Below are 23,048 nucleotides of genomic sequence, written 5' to 3' on the forward strand. Positions count from 1 at the left end.
GTGTTTTTTTCAAATCATAGAGTAGAGAATTGCTTCTCAGCCTCTTGGTTAAGACCAAATACAGTTACAGAGTATATCAGACTATGAAGGATAAGCTCATGTTTCAGTTTCATTTTACTAGAATTGCATAAAACAAACCAATTATTTAAAAAAAATAAAAAGAGCCTGACCAGGCGGTGGCGCAGTGGATAGAGCATCGGACTGGGATGCGGAAGACCCTGGTTTGAGACCCTGAGGTGGCCAGCTTGAGCGTGGGCTCATCTGATTTGAGCAAAAATTCACCAGCTTGGATCCAAGGTCGCTGGCTCAAGCAAAGGGTTACTCGGTCTGCTAAGGCCCATGGTCAAGGCACATATGAGAAAGCAATCAATGAACAACTAAGGTGTCGCAACAAAAAACTGATGACTGATGCTCCTCATCTCTCTCTGTTCCTGTCTGTCTGTTCCTATCTATCCCTCTCTCTGACTCTCTGTCTCTGTAAAAAATAAATAAAAATAAAAAAATAAAAAGATGTGTACCTTCAAACCTTAAGTCAGGACATAGGCAGGAGCCAATTATACTGTATGATAAAATTTTGTATCATCACAGAATTGTATTGTAACCTGACACTTAAAGCATTCACAAACTAAGAAAGTTCCTCAGTAGAACAGAAACTTTTCTCCAAATCATGAGGACTATAAATCAACTATTCAAATTTATGTTTAACTACTCTCCAAAATTACAAAAATACTTCTTAAAAAGGAAAACATGATTATGAATTAATGTATTAAAACTAGGTCTCTCTATTTACAATTTTAAATTTGATTTTTCAACATTTATTAAGTGCCAACTAAATAAAGAGGATCTTCAAGTGCAATATAAAGCAACAACAAAAAATATCGAGACAATAAAGTTTATTGTCTCAGGCATGGCCAACATATGGCCCGTGGGCCGAATCTAGCCTGCGTAATGAGTTTATGCGGCCTGCGATTAAATTTTTAATATTCTCCGCATGATGCACTGTGGAAATGAAATAAGTGGTACTTTTAAATCGTTATACATAAACTACAATATCTAACCACTGTACAACAATGAAAGTTAAAATCTCAGCTACTCAGAAGCGGAAGCGTCTTTGGACGAGATATTTAAGATAGTGATATGCGGAAAAGAATTCTGCGTGTGATTAACCTAGGGTTAACTTCCAATAACTGGTCGAATGGATTTGTGATACTTCTTTATTTTTTAGAGAATTTCCATTATAAAGATTTACAACTTTTTTACTCGTCTGTGTAATTTTTATAAGCAACTGAATGGAAAATATGGAAATTTTAAAAAACTTGCAAAGGAATATTTAGTAATCTTCAGCTCAACTTATATTTGTGAACAAACTTTTTCTACAACAAAATCAAGATTGAATGAATTTACATTTGGAAGCTGTGTTAAGAATAGCTACTACAAGGATAGAGCCAGATATTAAAAAAATAATAAGTGATGCAAAGCGCCTCAACATGTCATTAGTTTTTTTGTTCATTTGTTGTACTAAATTACTTACATTTATTCATAAACAAATTATATAATAAAATTTTGTTTACTTAAACGAATCGTTTTTGTATTTAACATTTTTTAATTTTAATCTTTCATCCGCCCATGAAAAAAATTTTCTTTCTAATCTGGCCCGGGGGCAAAAACTGTTGGCCACACCTGCAATAGACCGCAGTTAACAATAAGGATGAAAGCTGCCTGACCAGGTGGTGGCACAGTGGATAAAGCACTGGACTGGGAAGTGGAGGACCCAGGTTTGAAACCCCAAGGTCGCTGGCTTGAGCTCAGGCTCACCAGCTTGAGCACGGGGGCTGCCGGCTTGAGCATGAGATTCTAGACAGGACCTTATGGTCTCAGGCTTGAGCTCAAGGTCGCAGATTGAGCAAGGGGTTACTTGCTCTGCTGTATCCCCTTAGTCAAGGCACAGATGAGAAAGCAATACATGAACAACTAAGGAGATGCAACCAAGAATTGATGCTTCTCATCTCCCTTCCTCTCTGTCTGTCCCTATCCGTCCCTCTCTTTGACTGTCAAAAAAAAAAAAAAAAATGAAAGCTGATGAAGTCTACACTTGCCTTGAGTCAAACTATATAATGTGTTAACTGGGCTCAAAATTGGTACCTTAAAGTTACCAGAGGTAGCAAGGCTTCATTTTTATACAATCACTCCATTCTCTTAGGACAGTAAAGAAGTTACCTGGGTATACCATCAAAACCACAAACGTTTTTCTAATTAACTTCTTCCCCAACCCTTACTCCTATGGTCTAGAAGCAGCATTTTTCATCTCTTCCCTAAATCTGACAAAGTACCCAGGATTTCTCAGGTATACGTGAGAAACAAAAAGATGTTTTTTGGTTGGCTGACCAGTGGTGGCACAGTGGATACAGCGTCAACCTGGGACCCTGAGGTTGCTGGCTTGAGCAGGGGTCACTGGCTTGAGCATGTGCTCATAAGTATGACCCCATGGTGGCTGGTTTGAGCCCAAAGGTCGCTGGCTCAGCTGGAGCCCTCTGATCAGGGCATATGTGAGAAAGCAATCAATGAACTAAACTGCGGCAACAACAAACGTGATGCTTCTCACCTCTTTCCCTTCCTGTCTCTCTCTCTCACTTAAAAAACAAAAACAAAAACAAAAACCCAGAACTATGCTATGTATGTTCTTCAGTAATTCTCGGATTTCAAGGAAGGCAGAGCAAGCATTTACTACTTACAGAAAAAATAATAAATCTTTTCTAAGAAGTATGCCCTAGACCAGCCAAACATCTTGCAATGTGCACAATTACCTAGTCACAGAGGCGGATACCGTGTTTATCACTGAAAACTAAACTATCTTTGCAACATGATTTCTCAAAACCAAATACAAACAGCAAAATTTTATAGCTATTTTAGAGGTTGGATTATTTAGCAAGAGAATCCATACTGTTTGTTAATATTTTTAACTCTCTGGAAAAGCTCTTAAATTGATATATGCATTTATACATCAAATAAATATCTTAGAAACACAAAACGCAGTGCTATAAAAATTAAAGTTTTCATGAAGTGCCATAATACAATACAAGTATACCCATATCTATGATGATGGGACTGGGCTTGTTCATATTTAACTATTGTCTGTTTACTTTATGTCTTGCAGGATAAGCTACTTGGTGAAAATAAAGATATTGATTAGTAATGTTTCATTGTTCTAAATCTCCCTTCTATAATCTCCAAATAAAATCCTGGAAGGCTTGAGAGTATTGCAATAGCTGGACAGGTTTAATGTTTCAAAGGCACTTGGCTTAGCAACCACTGCAACCTAGCATGCAAGTTCATTTATTCAGCTACACATCCAAAAGTTTAGAACTAGTGGGCACTAAACACACAGTATAATAAGTGTCTATATTTCTGTCTCTTTCTTTTTCTACTATTGTTCATCATCTTTAACAAAAACCCAGGTTAAACTTTATAATTTCTTTTATCAAAACTCAAATATTCCTGGAAGCATCAGTGATAGTTTGGTGACCTAACAGCTCTATACATATAACCACTATGTACAGTATTTGTGTAACTACCATGACAGATTGCTTCAACTCAATATGTACATGACCCAACATAGAAAGCACTGTGCCCTACATTGGAAAAAATTCAAAGCTGACTAATTGCAAAAATACAAAGCCAAGTAAAATATTGCTCTGCCATACTGGAATTTACAATCCCCTGGGAGAAACAAAACAAGGTAACTAGAATGCACAGAAGGAGGGTAGAGGGCGCTACAGGAGTTGCATGCCAGTGAAATTTCATGCCTTGGGGTAAGGCATGAAAGACTAAGTGGCTAAGGTCCCATTTGGGACTCTGAAAACTGGGTATGTTTTTGAAATAGCCAAGAGGAGAAAATCTGTAACAAAGAACGGACTGATACAATTCCATCAGGACCAAGACAATCACAATGACACTATCTAATAAACACACCAATAAGAATTTCAATATACAGTTACACAGTTTTGCTAAAGTATGGGAGAAAAATCATTACTCCCTACAGCAAGCACCCTTCTAAAGAAAATAAATGTCTCAACCTCCTTTAATGTGGTATAAAAACTAAAAATAAACTGATGACTCAAAACAAAGCAATGAGACAAATCAATGAACTGTTTTTAAACTACATACACTTAAAAACTAATAAACTATATGAGTAAACAGACTGACAAGTTTACTTCATACACTTGAAAATTAATAGATATATGATTAGACAGACTGACAAATTTATACAATAACATAATTCCTGGACAATACTTGAAGCTTGCACTATCCAATACAATAACCACTAGCAACATGTAGCTACTAAGTACTTGATATGTGGCTATTCCAAATTAGGATGGACCGTAAGTGTAAAATAGCCACTAGGTTGTAAAAATTTAGTACCAAAAAAAAAAAAAAAGTAAAATATCTCAGTAAATTTCAAATTACATGTTGAAATATTTTGAATACACTGTATTAAATAAAGTATCATTAAAATTAAGTTCACCTGTGTCTTTTTATTCTTTTTAATGTGGCTCCTGGAAAACTTTAAATTACATATGTGACTCACATTTCTGGCTTGCATTATATTTCTATTGAACAGCTCAGTTTTAAACAAATACTTTATATTAATACTGTTCAGATTTTTGTGCCTGCTTCATATTATTGCTTCATGTTGGCACAGTAATCACTTGATCATAGTGATACAAATTAACACCTCAAACAGCTATGCCTCCATGTGTGTAGATACTGAAAAGGTGAGACACCCACCAAAAATGTTTGTCAGCTTCTCAACTACCCCTCTGGAGCAAATGTAGAAAAACAACAAACAACTTATCTGGATACATACTGAGCAGTTAAGTCTCTGGGCACTACTGTAGCTGGCTGATGTCATGAGGTTATGTTAGATAAGAACTACTCAGTGATAGAAAGACATGGGATCTAGGAAATATGAGTGGGCACTAAAGAGCAATGAAAGAAATCAGAAGATGACAGCTGTACAATGAAACCTGGAGACCAACCAGGTGCTCCAGGAAAAGAACAAAAGGGTAAGGCAGAATCTAGAGAATGCTTGAGAAAATGTGAGGGGAAAAAACAAGATTATGATAACTGCGAAAGTGTAAAAAAAGATAAATGGCAACAATAAAGTATTTTTTAAAAATTAAAAGGAAAGATAAAGAAAATATCATTGTCACTTTGGAAACAGTTTGAGCATTCCTTAAAATAGTAGACAAAATTACCAGACAACCTGGCAATTCCACTACTAGGTATATATCCAAAAGATCTGAAAAGGTGCCCACTCAAAAATTTGTTCACAAATGTTCATTATTACCCGCCAAATAAAGACAATAATCTAAATGTCGCCTGACCAGGCAGTGGCGCAGTGGATGGAGCGTTGGACTGGGATGCAGAGGACCCAGGTTCGAGACCCCGAGGTCACCAGCTTGAGCTCAGGCTCATCTAGTTTGAGCAAAGCTTACCAACTTGGAACCAAGGTTACTCGAGCAAGAGGTTACTCGGTCTGCTGAAGGCCCACGGTCAAGGCACATATGAGAAAGCAATCAATGAACAACTATGGTGTCGCAACAAAAAACTGATGCTTCTCATCTCTCTCCATTCCTGTCTGTCTATCACTATCTATCCCTCTCTCTGATTCTCCCTCTGTCTCTGTAAAATAAATAAATAAATAAATAAATAATAATCTAAACGTCAATTAACTAATAAAAGAAACAAATGGTAGCATTTCCATACAATAAAATATTATTCAGCAATAAATATGAATAATATACTGATAAATGCCATCCCATGAATGACCTAAAAGACATTATGGGAAGTAAGAGAAGCAGCCACAAAAGGTCACAAATTAGATGAAGATATTTATATGAAATGTGGAGACCAGGAAAATCCATAGAGACTGAGGACAGGGGCTGCCTAGTGCTGGGAGGAAGGGGAATACAGGGAATAACTGCTAGTGGGCACGGGGACTTCTTTAGGGGTAATAGAAAAATGTTCTAAAACTAAATTGTGTAATGGTTGCACGACTCTGAAAACACTAAAAACCACTCAACTCCACAACTTTAAATGGATGAATTTTACAGTATATGAATTATTTCTTAATAAAGCTGTTTTTAAAAGGAGGTGTGATCACTATACACTACTTGCTTCTGGTAAGAACACTGCTTATTATTTAACCGAGTAGACATTATCTAAATTCTAATTTACATAAAATAATTTAACTAAAAATAGTGGTATAATTATATTAGCATGATAGCAAAAGGGAAATGGGGGTGACAATAATATCTACCATAATGAGAATACAATAAATACCTTCAAATAATTTTAGGAAAGACAAAGAGCATACAAATTAAAATTATGGCAAAAACTACTAGAGAAAATAGTCTCTGAGAAATAGAAATGGGGGATATAAAACTAGCTTTCATAATAAGACTTTGTACTATTTGATTTATTTAAATAATATGAATGAATTACTTTAAAAAATAAAAAATTAGCCTGACCTGTGGTGGCGCAGCGGATAAAGCGTCAACCTGGGAACACTGAGGTTGCCGGTTCAAACCCGGCACTTGTCTGGTCAAGGCATATATGGGAGTTGATGCTTTCTGCTCCTCCCTCTTTCTTTCTCTCCCTCTTTCTCTCTCTCTCCCCCCCTCTCTTTCTCCCTCCCTCCTTCTCTCCCTCCTCTCTAAAATGAATAAATTTAAAAAAATAAAAAATAAATTAAAAAAAAATAAAAAAATAGAAAATTATTTTTTTTTTAAATGACTAAGGGTGCTTGGTTTATGAGCTGAATGAAACCGTGCGCTCTTAAAGAGGTAAAAGGCACAGGCTTCATTGACATTGACGCACTCTGCGCCTCTGATCTCTCAAGAGAACAGGTTTTTCCATCTAAGATGTTAGAAAATGGAAAGTTAGAGGAAAAAATAAATTACGCTGTCTTTTTCTTTACCATAAAATAAACAACCATTTTCAGCAAAAACACAAGTAGTATCTACTAAATACAATAGATCATTTTTCAAATACACTGAGAAGTATTTTAAACATGCTACTTAGTAAGTGTCCATTGGTTGTAACTATTAGCATTTTACCTCTTATTGCCATGCATCCTCTCAATTTTGCTTACTCCCCATCTAATGCATATTCAGAATAAGGATTTAATGATCTAAAACATTTAGATTTAGTTATGGAAAAACCCCAGAATTTTCTAGAGTAATTGATTTAAATATTGTTTTAATTCTAACACTCTAATGCTAAAGCAATTGTCAACTGAGGTGTGTATGCACAAAGTATAATTCCATGTTAGGCGAAATCTGTAAACATTCAGATTATCTATAGACGGATATGTAAGAAATTAGAGTGCTGGCTGTTTCCAGGAAAAGGAACTAGTAACTACAGAGCAGGAGGAGGAGAAAGATGTCACTGAATACCTTTTAAATTTTGAATTGTATCAGTAAATTCTATTTCTTAAAACAAAATATGTAAATAAACATGTAACTAATCATCATATAGCACCCAATAATATTGTGATTACTATACATTATGTAAATATATGTACATACAATTACAATATATATTAATATTGAAACCCTATTAACTCAAAGCATTCCTTTTCCTTTCAGAGTCGAAACAATGTGTACAGTGTCTGTCAAAGCTCTAAAATTCCAACAGAACAGCAAATGAAATGCAGCACTATTAGTCTGATGATGGGCATATCTTAGTACCTCCAAATACTCAGGTGCTGCCTCTACAAACTCGGAAGTCTAATGGTAGTCATTTGAATCAGCTCAATAACTTCAACACAAGTCACTAAGAAAGTGAAGAATCAATTTAAATAAATTAACTAATTTTAAGGATTAAGGGAAGTAGGGGAAGTTGCATTTTTGAAAGATAGGTTAGCCTTCTTAGAAAAAAATTAAAAACACAATCTTTTTAATTAAATTAGCCAGTTAAGCCCCTAAGAATTTCTTAAGACTTCCAAAAGAGAAAAAAGTACTTTGCCATGACTGTCCTTTTTCCTCAGGTCCACGATTAAGATATCCACCTTTTCAATTCTCCTTACACAGGCCACATGTATAACTGCTCATACAAATTAGAAGATATTTCAAAATGAATATGAAGCGATAAAAAACATTTATTTTTATTAAGAACATCAGAAAAGCAAACGACAAGTCAAAGAAAGTTGTTCTATTATGCAAATAAGATGCAAAAACCAACTTTTATTTCATTGGTGAAAATGCACTATACAAAAGGCTGAAAGTTCTGGAATATCTGCATGTTTCCTGATCCTCTAATTTTTGTGAGCAGTGTGTATTTGGTAAAGTTGTTCTCTAACAGTTAATCATAATTCGTAAGAAAGCATAAATGATCCACGCAGTGCCTTCAAGCATTCTAAACAGAATATATAGGCAGTTCTAAATCCAAACAGCAACTCCATATAAGCCATATAAGAAAAAAATAAAGACAGCTTGAAACATGGTGTCACAATGGATAGAGCATCAACATGGGACACTGCAGGTTCAAAATCCTAAGGCTGGCTTGAGTGCAGGATTGCCAGCTTGAGCACAGGATTGCCAGCTTGAGCGTGGGATCATCAACATGATCCCATGGTTGCTGATTTGAGCCCAAGGTTGTGGGCTTGAGCAAGGGGTCGATGGCTCAGCTTGAGCTCCTCGGTCAAAGCACATATAAGAAGCAATCAATGAACAACTAAAAGTGGTGCAGCTATGAGTTGACGCTTTTCATCTCTCTCTTCCTCTCTCACTCTTGCTTAAAAAAAAAATAAAAAAGATAATAAACCTTAAATCAGATAAAATATTGTCTGAGATGGACAAATGGAAGTAAGAATTGGAAAAAATATCTACATTTAAGTAATAAATGTAGATGGACAAATGGAAGTAAGAATTGGAAAAAATATTCTGGGATAACAGACTGAAGACTTTAGAGCCTTTATCCATATCACTGAACTTCAGCTGGAGTTGGTCAACCAGATAGCATGAGATCCAGTTCTCTTCCTATTCATCATGTCAGTAACCAACAAATTAGAACATGTTTGATGTAATGAGAAGTCATTACAGAACCACAGCTACCCAGAAGAGACTTTCCTGACTTCTGCCCTTTTAAAAGAGAGTGTAGTTAGTATAAATTAACCTTCTCTGGTCAACATTTTGAACAATTAACACAGTGATTGCCCCTGGAGCTGTGTGAGCCTACACTAAGTAATCCAATATGCTTGTTTTCCTGAACTGTTTATCTCTTCTTTTTAGATGTGATACTTAATATCAATATCTATTCATTCCCTTCTAATTTGCAATTTTAGAAAACCAGACACCTGAATTAGAGTTATATTAAAGAATAACAAAGAAGGTTAAGTAAAAGTCTAAAAACCAACCTATGAGTAAAATGCATGCACCATTTGTCTCGGAATTTCAGCATCTCAGAAGCCTTTTTGGTTTACTTCCTGATTCCCAAAAGGTGATATTCCAAATAACCCAATTCTAATTCTACATTGATGCAGAGCTATTATTCTTTAGGGAAAAAAAAATCCTGAAGGCTCATAGTTCTAGATCTAAATAATGTCCAAAAAAGATAATTTGACTAATTTACTTGTGCATATATAAACAAAAAAACAGGAAAAAAACCTTTTATGAAATTGGCTATCAAATAGTAAAAGGAGAAAGAGAAAGAACACTCAGAACATTATACAACCTACAAGAATCGATAAAGAGAAATAATAATCCTTAATTATGGCTAATTTGGTAAATCACATTCTAGTATACCTGGAAGTATCAATACATAAATACACCAGATTCACTTACGAACAATCAGTACTTTTCAGTAAAAACCAGTGCTCTGAATGAACATTAAATGAAAAATAGCATATATTTTCTATTTTTCATTTTGCACTGCCAGAAGCCCAAATATTTTCTATTTCAATGTTTAAGAAGTTTTCCCTGAAATCTTAAAATAATTGAGGATTTTTTCCAAGCCAACTATAAGTATTTAAGTGCTGTTACCCGCTAACAGGCTTGCCTTAATCCAATTACAAAAACAGTACTAATAATGAAAGTCTTATACAGTTACTGCTAAATTATCAATGAAAGACTAGTCTACATAAAAAGCAAAAGGCATTTTAGCTTATCTCTGGAATCTAAGTGCTATAGTGATAGCAATCCATTTTCTATAACATACAAATAAAGAGCAAGGGCTCTAGCATCAGAATGCCTGGGTTTTAAATTAACAGAGCCAAGCTCTTGGCCAGGTAATCATGGACAAGTTGCTTCACCTCTCTGAATCTCACTTACCTCATCTATAAAGTAGGAATAATATGTAGTATTAGCTACTCTGTAGAGCTGTTGTAATGACTGCAAGGAGATATTGAAAATGAAGAATGTAGCAGAGTACTTAGTACACAGCAAACATTCAATAGGCATATCACATGTCAATGACATTATTATTAATGTACTCTAATTAATACTTTCTATTAAAGTAACCTATTTTACTTTCTAAGCCAAGGATTTCAACATGGGACAATTAACGGTAAAAGAAAAAAAATGCAATACTAATGTTAATGCTATGCACCAATGCTACTAATATTTTTGCCTGCCCATCTACCTTTCATGGCCTTTGGGGCATGCCTAGCCAATCCTAAACCTGGAAATTCATCTATATTATACCATCATCTAAAATACAAGTTTCCAGAAAAAGTTACTCCTTTGTCAGAAATGTTCTTTTTATTATTATATTGGTTTGAAAGGACAATCAAGAATTTAACAACTCTAGATTATGTTAATAAGGGAACATGTTAAGGATCATATCTGTGCCCTTGTTGGGCATGGTACCCTGAAGACAAAAAGAAAAGCTGGTTTGGCAGTAGTAGTTTCAAAAAAACAATTCATCATTTTGCTTCAATTTGATCAAACCAAGATACTTCTAAGAATACTAAATAAAAAAAATATATGACTCAACCATTTACAAATTTTTAACTTGCATACCCTTTGAAGGTAACCCTTTCTCCTTGAAACATAAGCAAAGTGGAAAAGGGACCCATAAACTAGACTCCAGAGTTGTATCTTTGTATCTTGTACCAGACCAAGGATGTTACAGACACAAGTATATACTGACATAATTTACTGAATGTCCATTATTTGCTGGGTATTAACTCATTTTTAAAAAAAGGATAAGCCTGACCAGGCGGTGGATCAGTGGATAGAGCGTCGGACTGGGACTCAGAGGAGCCAGGTCGCCAGCTTGAGCGCAAGGTCTCTGGCTTGAGAAAGGGGTCACTTGGTCTGCTGTAGCCCCACCCCCAGGTCAAAGCACATATGAGAAAGCAATCAATGAACAACTAAGGAGCCACAACAAGGAATTGATGCTTCCCATCTCTCTCCTTTCCTGTCTGTCTGTCTCTCTATCTGTACCTCTCTCTGTCTCTGTGGGGAAATAATTAAATTTCTATTTAACTCTACTGTCAGTTTTTCTTTGCTTTTCTGTTCATACAGGTCTTTATATAAACATACATTTCTACATCACATTCAACCAATTTCAAATATATAAATGTCAATCAAGGAAGATTTATACCATCCAAGATAGTAACAAAGATTGCAACCTCTACTTTAAAACCAATGAGCCATGAATACTTCTACATTTGAAATCATGAAAGACTCCCTTTTCACAAAACCTATCAAAAAAATGCTAGAAAATAATGCTAAACAGTGCAACAAATTCATTCACTCATGATGATTACGTTCTTAGTAATATAATATCTGGGAAGTCAGGTTGGTCCTGTTAGTACTAGCATCTACTCCTGTCACACCCACGTGCTCTGCCCCACCATTCTCCATTATAGGGTGGAGCATCATACGAGATACCACAATCTCACAGCCCGTCCATCCCCATCTCTATCTCACAATCTTGAGTCTTATTTAAAAATAAGCACTCTAACACATGCTTATTAGAAAGTACTGAACTGTGGCACCAGTGTCAGCACACGCATGTTTCACAGCCTCCTCTATACTTGAAGCACACACAAATACAGAACTGCCCCAGTCTCGGAATCTGCTGACACTTGTAAAAACTGCAAATTTCTCCAAAACAGTATCCTACACCTAAAACTCAAGTCCAAAACAAGGGGCAGACAGCCCACAGCACAAGTATGACATTTCAGTTGAACCACACCAGTGAAATGAGATGTCACCGGTCATCTCATTTTCTAAATGTAATTCCCACTCAGCCATAAATTGATTTGAAAATCTCTGGGTTCCCTTGAAGTTTTTCCCAGTACCTATTCCTCATTTCACAATTAGCCTTCTACAGGTGCATGCAACAAGAGAACATGCAATTCTCATATGAAGGTCATAGTGTTTTAACAACTCTGGAAAGTTCAATTGAGGAAAAAATAAAAATAGTTTTCATGAAATGAAATCTCTTTCATATCAACATGGATAATCTAGAAATTGGCTATATTCTAATAAGCTAATTTTTGGATGTCACAAAATGATCACTTCCTTGAGAATAGAGGAATTCTTAAATTGCCACCTAGTTTTTGGTTCTAATCACTATACAAGGAAATACACAATTATGCAAATACTATTAACCATCCTCTCATCACAAAAAAAAAAAAGAAAAATTTTGATCTAAAAAAGCTTTATATGCAAAAATAAGTAATACTCAACTTATTTTCCTTTTTCCAAATCTTATATTTAAGCCTAGACAATTAGCTAAATTTTCACCAAAAAGCACACCAAAGAAATTTACTACTATTATTTTAACCTAACCACCATAGAAAGTCCCATACTTTCTCTATTTTGAGTACAGTATCAAGTGATTCCACAGAAGAAACTGTATAGCTATTCACACATTTACAATAATTAATAACATTTGAATTGATGTAAACTAAAATGTTGGCTTCACCATAGTAAATAAAAAGAAATATTTCAAACATACTGATTTAAACTTGCAATGAGTGCTTAACTCAACAAACAGTTAAATACTACTTCTTATAAAAACTTTTAATTTCCGCTGGACCCTTCACAAACCAAGTGAAAGCTGCTATTATTATTACCACTATTGTGTGTGTGTGTGTGTGTGTGTGTGTGTGTGTGTGTGACAGAGACAGAGAGAGGGACAGATAGGGACAGACAGGCAGGAAAGGAGAAAGATGAGAAGCATCAATTCTCCATTGTGGCTCCCTAGTCTCCTTAGTTGTTCTTATTACCACTATTTTAAATGCAAGGTTGACCTGAGAGTAATATTTTTGAAAAACAAGTTTTAAATTGTACCAAGATTAAAAGCTATAAAAAAATTCTGAAATTTTTAAGTCATAATTTAGTGCAAAAAATATTTTTGTTATTTTCAAATAAGCGACCATGGCACTATTACTACTAGATTTCAAGTGTAAAGCTTTTGAATCTACCTTAAAAAATATTTTATTTTTTAGAACTTTAATAAAAAGTGTTTAAATGAAAACCCTTAGTTTGCTACTTCCAAAAATAAATCTGACATTTTTAAGTATAGAAAAATTAGAAACAGTGCAATTAATAGGCTGGAAAGTTAAACATCATTGCCAGTAACCAACTACTGTCTGCTGAATTTCAAGGGAATCTATTGTATATTAAATTTTTAAAAAGTGAACTCATCCACCCTCTCATCTCAGCACTTTTCTCAACTTCCCCATTAAAATCAACAATATAACTCGCAGTCAAGTCTTCCAGACCAATAACATCAGAATTTATTTTTAACTCCTGACTCCTTCCCAAATATTCCCCTTCAACCCAATCCAAAGTCCTGCCAGTTCTTCACTCACACTGTTCTCTCAAATGTGTTCTTTTTAATCCATTTTCACATTTTACTTCATATTCCCTCATGGTTCAAAACACACCATACTATCGCCCTAAAAGGTCTCTAATGGCTCAACTCTAATCCATCAATGCAGCTGCCGAAATCATCCTAAAGTACCTTGGTTCTTATCTACAGTAAATTCCAATCTCTCCTGAATCTTAACCAAATTTACAGGCCCCTCTACCCTCCTTCAGCAGAGATTGACATATTTCTTAAATTCTACCTCTCATTTTCCTATCTAAGCCCCTTTAATTCAGATGTACCAACTTGTTCGATAAATACAAAAATCATTTACCTATCATACAAAAATCACCATCTCTATGCTTCTGTCCATTCTTTCCAACGAGAATCCTTTGTGCTTCTCCAGCAACTGAAGTGACTGCCTCTTTTAACACCTGTCTTAAAACACACCTCTGCAGGAAGTCTTCCCTTTCCAACCCATCTGCCTCACCACTTTATTCTTTGTCCCTATGAAAAAAGCATTCTATTTGTATTTATAATCTTAGACTCATCTTGATATTGTCTTCATATTTTGTCCGATAACCTGCCTCTACTACTAAAAAACTTTTGTGGCCAAGAACTATTAATATAATACAATCTGATACGTATCTCTCTTTTGAACAGATGTCCCTTAGAACACTAGCACTCAAATATTTAACGATTCCCCTTTCTTCCAAAATGTCCTTAAAGTCAAGACTGTCAAAAACAATTAGCAATGAACACCAACTTTTTAAATGTTAAAGTGACCCATAGGATAATACAAAACTAAACACTTGAACCTACACACTTTACAAGAGTTACCCCATCAGTCAAGCATCCATACTATCAAGAATTAAGGTGTCATTTTCAAAGAAAATCCTGGAAAAAAATGAAAAGTCCAAAAATATAAGCTTGGACTTATAAACAGAATCGTAAGCTATTCCGTTTTGTTCTCTGAAACAGATCTAATAAATTAATCACCTAAAATTGATTCGAAGTGGTTTTTAAACCCTATTACCAAGACAAAAAAACAAACCAGTACCACAAGAGGCTGTTAAGTAGCCATTATAAGATTTGCTTGATCATAGCTGAAAATTACCCCAGAATTTTAGAATTTTCCTTTCAAATGACCCCATGAAGTGCTTAGAAAGCTTGACCCTTCTCTGAAATATTACCATCAGCCTCCCTCTTCTCTTACCCTGCATTCTGTACTAGCTAGTCACTCCACGACACAACAAATTAACTTTCAAAAATAATCTCCCATTCAGCTATTACCTTAGACTACTCTGTTTCAGGCAAATTCCAAAAGCCAACATGAATTGAAATCCTGAGTTCGGTTAAAATCACTTTATGTTGTTTAAGAATATAATCAATTTCATGTAACAGCATATACTTTATTATTGATTTTAAAGAGAAAGGAAGGGAGGAAGAGATGGGGGTAGGGGAAGAGAGGAGAGGAAGAGAGAAAGGGAGGAGAGAGAAAGGAAAGGGAGAGGGGGGGGAAAGGAGAGGGGGAAAGGGAGAGAGAGGGAGAAGGTGGGAGAGGGGGGAAGGTAGGAGAGGGGGGAAGGTGGGAGAGGGGGGAAGGTAGGAGAGGGGGGAAGGAGAGAGGGGGCAGGTGGGAGAGGGGGGCAGGTGGGAAGGGGGAAGGTGGGAGAGGGGGAGGAGAAGGGGAAAAGGGAGAGATAGGGGGAGAAAGGGAGAGAGGTAAAGGGACAGGAGGAAAGAGAGAGGGGAGAAGGGGAGACAGGGGGGAGGAGAGAGGGTTCAAGGGACATGGATTTGTTGTTTCACTTATTTATGCATTCATTGGTTGATTCTTGTATGTGCCCTGACCAGGGATTGAACCCGCAATCTTCGTGTATTCTAAGGACACTCTAACCAACTGAGACACCTGGCCAGGGCATAGCATATACTTTTTTTTTTTTTAATCTCAGTTCTTCAGTTCTCTCCTTCTTCTAGGCAACAAAATAGCTTTTCTTTGCCTTCATCATGCCCCTTTCTCACGGAATAAGAAAAAAGAATTTTTATCAAATTCTAGAAGTATGTTTAATTAAGCTGTCATTAAACAGCATATAAACAAACCCACCAATAGGGGCACACTGAACCACTGGATATTTAGTATACTAAACACCTCAAGAACAGACTTTTCAGCACAAATCTGGGACAAGAGTACACTCTAGCAACAACACTGAACACAGCCCAAATACCCTATTATATCCAGGACCACAGCCTTCTGCTAAACCTTTAAGGGAAAGGTCTAAATCCATATTCTCACAAATACATAGTTTACAGGAAAACAATGCAAGAATATTTATAATATCCTAAGAAGAGAACCTCTAACCTCTAGATCATTTAACAAGCATGGAATGCAAGAGCACCCCAAAACTGAACTTAAATGATAAGTCAGTAACAATTAATATTCAACTTAGTTTTTGGCAATATGACAATACAAACCTCAGTAAAAAATTGAACCTACTTCCAAGTCACCTTTTGACTAGACATAAATTATAGAGGTAGATTGGTGATGTCAAAACGGTGTAGTTCAAAGATAACATGTTAAACCACTTACCCAGTTTAAAACAACACATGTAGAGATACTACTGCTACAGTTCCCACCAGTCCCTTGTAAAGGAAGGAATCAATGCTCGCCTCCCAACCTGAATGCTGGTTCCTGAGCAAGTACATCTCAGAATTCAGAATACATTGTATAGTCACACAAGCAAGTAAGAAATGTTACAAGACTGTAACACTTAGTATCTCTACTAAGTATACAAAACTATGATAACCCCGAGACCTGAGCTAACTAAATTATCCCTCATTCCAAAAGACATACAATGAGCAAAAACATACATAATGGTATACGAAATCAAGTCTTGTCCTCTCCCATCCAAACGGATGAGCAAGTAAAACACTTCCACCACTATTTTAACTTGGATACACTCAAGCACTTAACGAAGCTGACTACCAACAGTATAAGAAAATAAAAGTTTCAAAATCAAATCATCCAAACACAAATCATATCCTCTCAACTCAAGGTTAATGAGACCGGGGAAGGGGCATGGGAGGAGAATAGAGGGAACTGCCTCCAGCTTGACTGAAGACAGATTTTCGCCTATTCCCATTACCTCTGATTGTTATATTAGGAGGTCTAAGATTTAAAGAACCCGATATGCCAAGGTTTCTCATTTTAAGGATGAGGTGGAGAAGAGGTGTAAAATAAAATCAATACTCACTGCTAACTTTCATGCTGCCAAAAGCTGAAGGCTGCTGCACTGGCTTGCAGCTCTCCGCAAAGGAGGTGGTTCTCGGCCGCCCTGACATGATTCCTGTCTTCCTGAATCACCTTCTTTTCCTTCCTTCCTCCTTTTCTTCCTTTTGTTTTATGTTGGAGTGTTAGGTTAATGACAAATGCGGCATTAAGTTCTCCCACAAGAAAAAGAAAGACTTCGTTCTCTTGGCTTTTCACTCCTTTTGTATAGCTATAAAAAAAAACGAGCGATGTACTTCTCCTTTAAGACAGATCAGTAGGGATATTTAACATATAGATGATTTGGGGCTGGGGGAAAAAAATACAATTCTGTCCTCTCCCTTTCCTTGGGAGAAAAAGGGGGGGGGGAAATCCTAAAAAATATATGTATATATCACGCGAAACGGGGGTAAATACTTGATTGAAAATAAGCACTTTGAATATTATATTTTCCTCGGGGATTTTTTTTCCGAGTCAATGAAGAAGGGAAGCGGCGGAAGGATCACGAGTCTCACGCTTGAAAAGAAGGGGGGATGGGAGGAAGGGAGGGAGAGGGAGGGGGTGGCTTGGAGATGCGACGGGAAACGCTGCGGCTCCGGCGGCGGCGGGATCCGGCGGACTGACGACGGGGGCCCGGCGACCTGGAGGGCGGCGGAGTCGCGAGTCAGTCAGAGGCGGGCGGTGTCGGCGGCTCCTCTCCTCATTGCGTCAGGAGCAGCTGCAGGCGGCGGCTGGATCCAGCGGCCATGGCGGTGGCGGAGGCAGCTCCCTTCAGACCCCACGCAGCGGCTCCTCGACTGCTCCCCATACGCCAGGGACATGGGAACCCGGCAACCGCTTCCGTCTCTCGGGCCCCCCCCACCCCGGTCCACGGCACCAGCGCGGCCACCCTCCTGCCCCTCGCCTCTGCTCGGTGCCTGCTCAGGAAGCGTCCGCACTTTGCCCCCAGCCCGGAGCCCTGTCAGCGGCTGTGGGACCGGCTCCTCCTTGCTTCCTTCCTTCCTTCCTTTGTCACTCGGCCCGGACGACGGCGGCGGCGGCAGAAGCCCGCATTCGCCCAGGTCAGGGGCTGCTCTGTGTAAGGAGCGCTCTCTGCGCAGCCGCCTAGCTCTTCTCCACTCCCCCTCCCCCTCCTACTCGTCCTCCGCCTCCTTCCTCCCCCACCCAGTCTTCCACCGCCCAGCGCCCCGCCGCCCGCGTAACAGGCGTCTGGGAATCGCCGGCGGAGCCCCACGCCCGCCCGCTTCGGTTGAAGCCCGAGCGGAGCCAATCACGGACGTCGTTTGTTAGCTGCTTCTCCGGAAAAAGCCGATCGACCTAAGGAACCAATTAGAATGTGTCCCTAGAAGTCCACGCCCAAAGAGCGAGAAATAGCGAAGATATCCGAGCGAGAAGAAGGTAGGTTCGCCTGGTTCTGGAGCTGGCTAAAGCAGAAATTCGACGGCAACAGCAGCCAATCAGAGTCGCCGGCTCTCAAGAAAAACCGCTTGGAGAGTTAAGGGCGGTGAAACCCGGGGTCGCTGGTGGAACAGCACGGCTGGGCTCCCTCGCGGCTTTGTAATTGGCTGAAAACTCCACTGGAGGTGGGGAGAAAAAGAAAGCAAAGGGAGGGCGTCTATAAAACGCCTTCTCATTGGCCTGAAGCTTTGGAGCTGGAGTTGGGGCAAAAGGGAAAAGCGGGGAGGCCCAAACTCCGAGCGGTAGCCAATCGCCACTCAGTGCTGTCCAATCGCAAGACCTAGCTGCAGTGTGATTGGCTTTCGGCCTCCGGCGGAGCCGGGAGAAGCTCAAGTAGGGTCGTGGCGGGTAGTGTGACAGGCTCACCTGCGGCTGCTCCCACACTTTGTGAAAACCGCAGATAGGCGCGGGCTTTCCACACAGCCGGGACGAAACTGCTGTGGCCGGAGCGCTCAGAGGAGCAGAGGGTTTAAGGGGCTTTTCCTAACCACTGGAGGCTCCCGGCGGGGCTCGGCTGATTCCGCGCTCCCAAGACTCCCCTCTGCCCGGGATGGCGCGTCCCCTAGTGCCAGCGTCTTCCCTGAAAGGGGCAGACGGACGCAGGCGCCTTCCCGGTCGGAAGCGAGTTCTCAGATGCCAAAGTGGGAACAAAGCTTTCAGAGAGACGGCAGCGCCCCTAGGCGGCCGCGCCCCGGCCGGCTTTGGGGATGGATCACTGGTTAGAATGAGGCCGACTGTGCCTGGCGCGCGCGGCCAGGCCGGCCTGGAAACGCCCCTGAGAAATGAGCTCATGCGGGATGCTCGCGCTCCTTGGGCGCGACTGCCCAACGCAAAACGAGCCCCAAAATCAGGTGAGGGGAAATTTCGTCAGGCCGGATATCCTGAAGTCTCCAATGGAACGGGGAGTCAATATTCCTTAGTAGGTCTTGGTCCTTTGGAAGTAGGGTAATCTATAAAAATAGTATTTAAGTAGGTTTCACGTATAGGCCGGTGCTCATTGTTCTCCAGAAAACCAGCTCCTAGTTTGCCTGAGGACAAGGAGGTACGGCTACGTCAGGATAGCAGAAAAAGTAGAATGGTCAGTTGCCATCCTGATTGTAATCGCGTGGTGCCTGTAATTTCCACCTGCAAAGTCATCTCTTTCTGTTAGGATACTATCTCCGGAAAGCACGTGTAAAAATACCTGTAGCTGGTCAGATCACCTAGCTATTGATTGGTGAGGGACAGATGAGGGACAGAACAAAGTAAGCTTTGGTCGGAGGCAGGAAAGGTCTACAGGGGCCAAGACAGTAAAGCAAATGAGTGAAACCGTCCGGGTGGAAGACAATGGAGAGTGACATGGAATGTTGCAAATCAGAGTGTCCATGCTGTAAGTGAAGGGAGCAGCTGTTCAGCTCTAGCAGATTGTTGCCCTCAGGAATGTGGGTCCGGTGTTGTTAGATACTATGGGGGCTTTTGTCTCCCAAGAGAAACCCTAAACCCAATTTTTGTGTAAACTCTCAATTTTTAAGTATTGGCAACCATCATTTCAAAAACGTAAAGGCCAAGCTAAAAATAAAAAAATAAAAAAAAAAATCCTGGGATAAATGTGGCTAGCATGCAATCAATTTGTAATCTCAAATCTAAACCTGGGTTTTATATAACCCAAGAGCAGTAGAGGCTCTTGTTATCTGCAATTAAGAGAGAACGTGAGGTCTCTGAATGTCATGGGGGAGAGTAAAGCATGTTAAAAACAAATAGTGCGTGGCAACTTTTATCAGATGAGTGTTACCTCTCCATGCAAACTTAAGAGACCTTGGTCACTAGTCTTTAAAATGCAGTGAGGCAAAGCTTTAACTCTTACCTTCCTCTTTATTCCCTATCATTACTGTCAGTTTTACCAGCAGGAAAGTGAATAACCAATGTTTAGGTTATACAAATTGGAAACATGGCTATTTTTTATATAATAAAATACAAAAAGAGGCTACCTTAAGGCTATGATTAATAAATAGCTTTACTGTTGCTGTCTTCAAATATTTCGAACTAATACTATTTTTTTAAATCTCACCAAGACAGGGAAGTTTTATAGGAAGAAACAAAGTATTTCAGTCTAGAATTAGGACTTATTGAGGGAGAAGTTTATGAGAAAATACAGAAGTTATGATATTAACATTCAATGATTGTTTCTATGAACTTTAAAATTCTTACTCTAACTTCCTACCTGCTGTCAACCACTTATCAGTTTATAATAATTTTAATAGATAATATTTACTGAGTGTTTACAGTGTGCCCGACCCTTCTTAAATGGTTCACAAATGCTATCTCTAATTTATAATTATGACACAAATGCTGTTATCACCTCTGCTTTTCTAGTAAAGTAACAAGGCCAGGAAGGTTTATGAACTTACTAGGTCCACAAAGCTAAAGGAGCAGAACCAGGATTCAGATTCTCTGTTCTTAGCCTCTATTCCATACTTCTCACACAAACACAGTCCCCACCTCTCCTGATATACCTTACTTCAGAGGTCCCCAAACTTTTTACACAGGGGGCCAGTTCACTGTCCCTCAGACCGGTGGATGGCTGGACTATAAAAAACTATGAACAAATCCCTATGCACACTGCACATACTTTAAAGTAATAAACAAAACGGGAACAAATACAATATTTAAAATAAAGAACAAGTAAATTTAAATCAACAAACTGACCAGTATTTCAATGGGAACTATGGGCCTGCTTTTGGCTAGTGAGATGGTCAATGTCCAGTTCCATATTTGTCACTGCTAGCCATAACAAGTGATATGACGCGCTTCCAGAGCCCTGACGCCTGCATCCAGCGTCACCGGAAGTAGTACTGTACGTGAGCGACTCTGTGCTTTGCTGCACTGCTACATACAGTACTCTCACTGACCACCAATGAAAGAGGTGCCCCTTCCGGAAGTGCGGCGGGGACTGGATAAATGGCCTCAGGGGGCCGTAGTTTGGGGACCCCTGCCTTTATCTTAAAGTCTGAGCCTTATGTCTTTTTTTATTATTGATTTAAATTTATTGTGTTTACATAGATTCAAGTGTCTCACCGAATACATCCCCCCAACCCCGTGTTCCCCTCAACACCGAATACATCCCCCCATCCCTGTGACCCCCTCCGCCAACATCCTTCCTCCTTCCCTCCAGGATTTGCTCTCTATAACGCTATGTTATGTATATATAATTTCACCAATCTCTTCCCCTTCTCGGATCCCATCCTCTCATCCCCTTTCACTCTGGGAGCCTTCTGTCTTGAACTGTGTGCCTGGTGTGAACATATCCCCTAGTTTGGTTTCTTCCAGGGCTTGTCTGATGGTCCTTTGCAGAGATCAGTGATTCTGAGCCATAGTAACAATAAACCAAAGGATTAGGAAAAAACAAATGTGGAAAACATTTGTAGTGAGGTAAGCGTGTCCACCAGTTAGTAGTTACAAATTAAAATGAACAATGAACTGGCTTATGTAGTAATAACAAGTACAGGCATATTTTGGAAATATTGCAGGTTTGGTTCCAGACCATCACAATAAAATAAATCCTAATCTTTTTGTTGTTGTTGGGGGTGGGGGGGTTCTGCCTTCAATTTATAAAACACAGCATCTGTGAAGCACAATAAAATGAGATATGCCTGTATTTGTATAGCACTTTGCACTTAGAAAGTACTATTATGTATATGAAGTTTAGAAATACTATTATTAAATTATTACTCAGTTTTTACAAATGAGGAAACTACATACTAAGTGACTTGCTCACAGTCACTTAGCTGCATTTTTAATTGAAACTAGAAGAAAATATAGTCAGGTTTGATAATGAAGATAGCAAATTAAAAAATAGACTATAAGATGCAGTTTATTTAGATTAACCCATAGTCAACCATTTCAAACAAAAGTCCATGAGCAAAGTTCCTAGAACCTCATTTATATAGCCCATATATATGTAAAACACCTAAATGCTGTTGGGTGCTGTCTTCAAAATTTAATAAGATACTGTCTTTGCTCCAGATACTTGTGTCAGATACTATGAGATGGTCAAGTTGTTTACTGATGAACCCTAGGAAAGCCGTCCAATATCAAGGTCAAAGTAAAGATTAAGAAATAGGGAAATTTTCCATTTATTGAATATCTATTCAATCCTTCCCAAAACCCCAAGAGAGAAGTACATTGTTTAATAGATGGTGGGGTAGGGAGGAATGAGCAATAAGTGCATTGTTCTAGGTCACACAATTAGTAAATGGCAGAGCTGGGATAGGATTTACAGCTAAATCTATTTTCTTTTTTTTTTTTTAATGCCATGAGAGGAGGGGAGGCAGAAACAGACTCCAGTATTCACCCAGACCAGGATCCACCTGGCATGCCCACTAGGGGGTGATGCTCTGCCCATCTGGGGCATTGTTCCATTGCTCAGCAGCCAAGCTCCTCTTCACCTTGAGGTGGAGGCCATGGTGCCATCCTCAGTGCTCTGGGCCAACTCGCTCCAATTGAGCCATGGCTGCAG

The 23,048-nt window shown here is 38.9% G+C and overlaps 1 protein-coding gene across 4 annotated transcripts in view; it reads right to left on the bottom strand.

The window, feature by feature from the left end:
- The window catches only part of GSK3B (glycogen synthase kinase 3 beta), a 207,564-nt gene extending 190,342 nt beyond the window's left edge, over positions 1 to 17,222 (bottom strand). For 2 of the 4 annotated variants that reach the window (XM_066347732.1, XM_066347731.1), the window contains exon 1: positions 17,082 to 17,222. In XM_066347732.1, coding sequence (XP_066203829.1) covers positions 17,082 to 17,169 — 88 coding nt within the window. In that variant the 5' untranslated portion in view covers positions 17,170 to 17,222. The remainder of the gene's footprint in view (positions 1 to 17,081) is intronic. The other 2 variants (XM_066347730.1, XM_066347729.1) reach the window with 1 other exon arrangement.
- Between the last annotated feature and the right edge of the window lie 5,826 nt (positions 17,223 to 23,048).

Source organism: Saccopteryx leptura, chromosome 8 (genome assembly GCF_036850995.1).
Source record: "Saccopteryx leptura isolate mSacLep1 chromosome 8, mSacLep1_pri_phased_curated, whole genome shotgun sequence".
Classification (NCBI taxonomy): domain Eukaryota; kingdom Metazoa; phylum Chordata; class Mammalia; order Chiroptera; family Emballonuridae; genus Saccopteryx; species Saccopteryx leptura.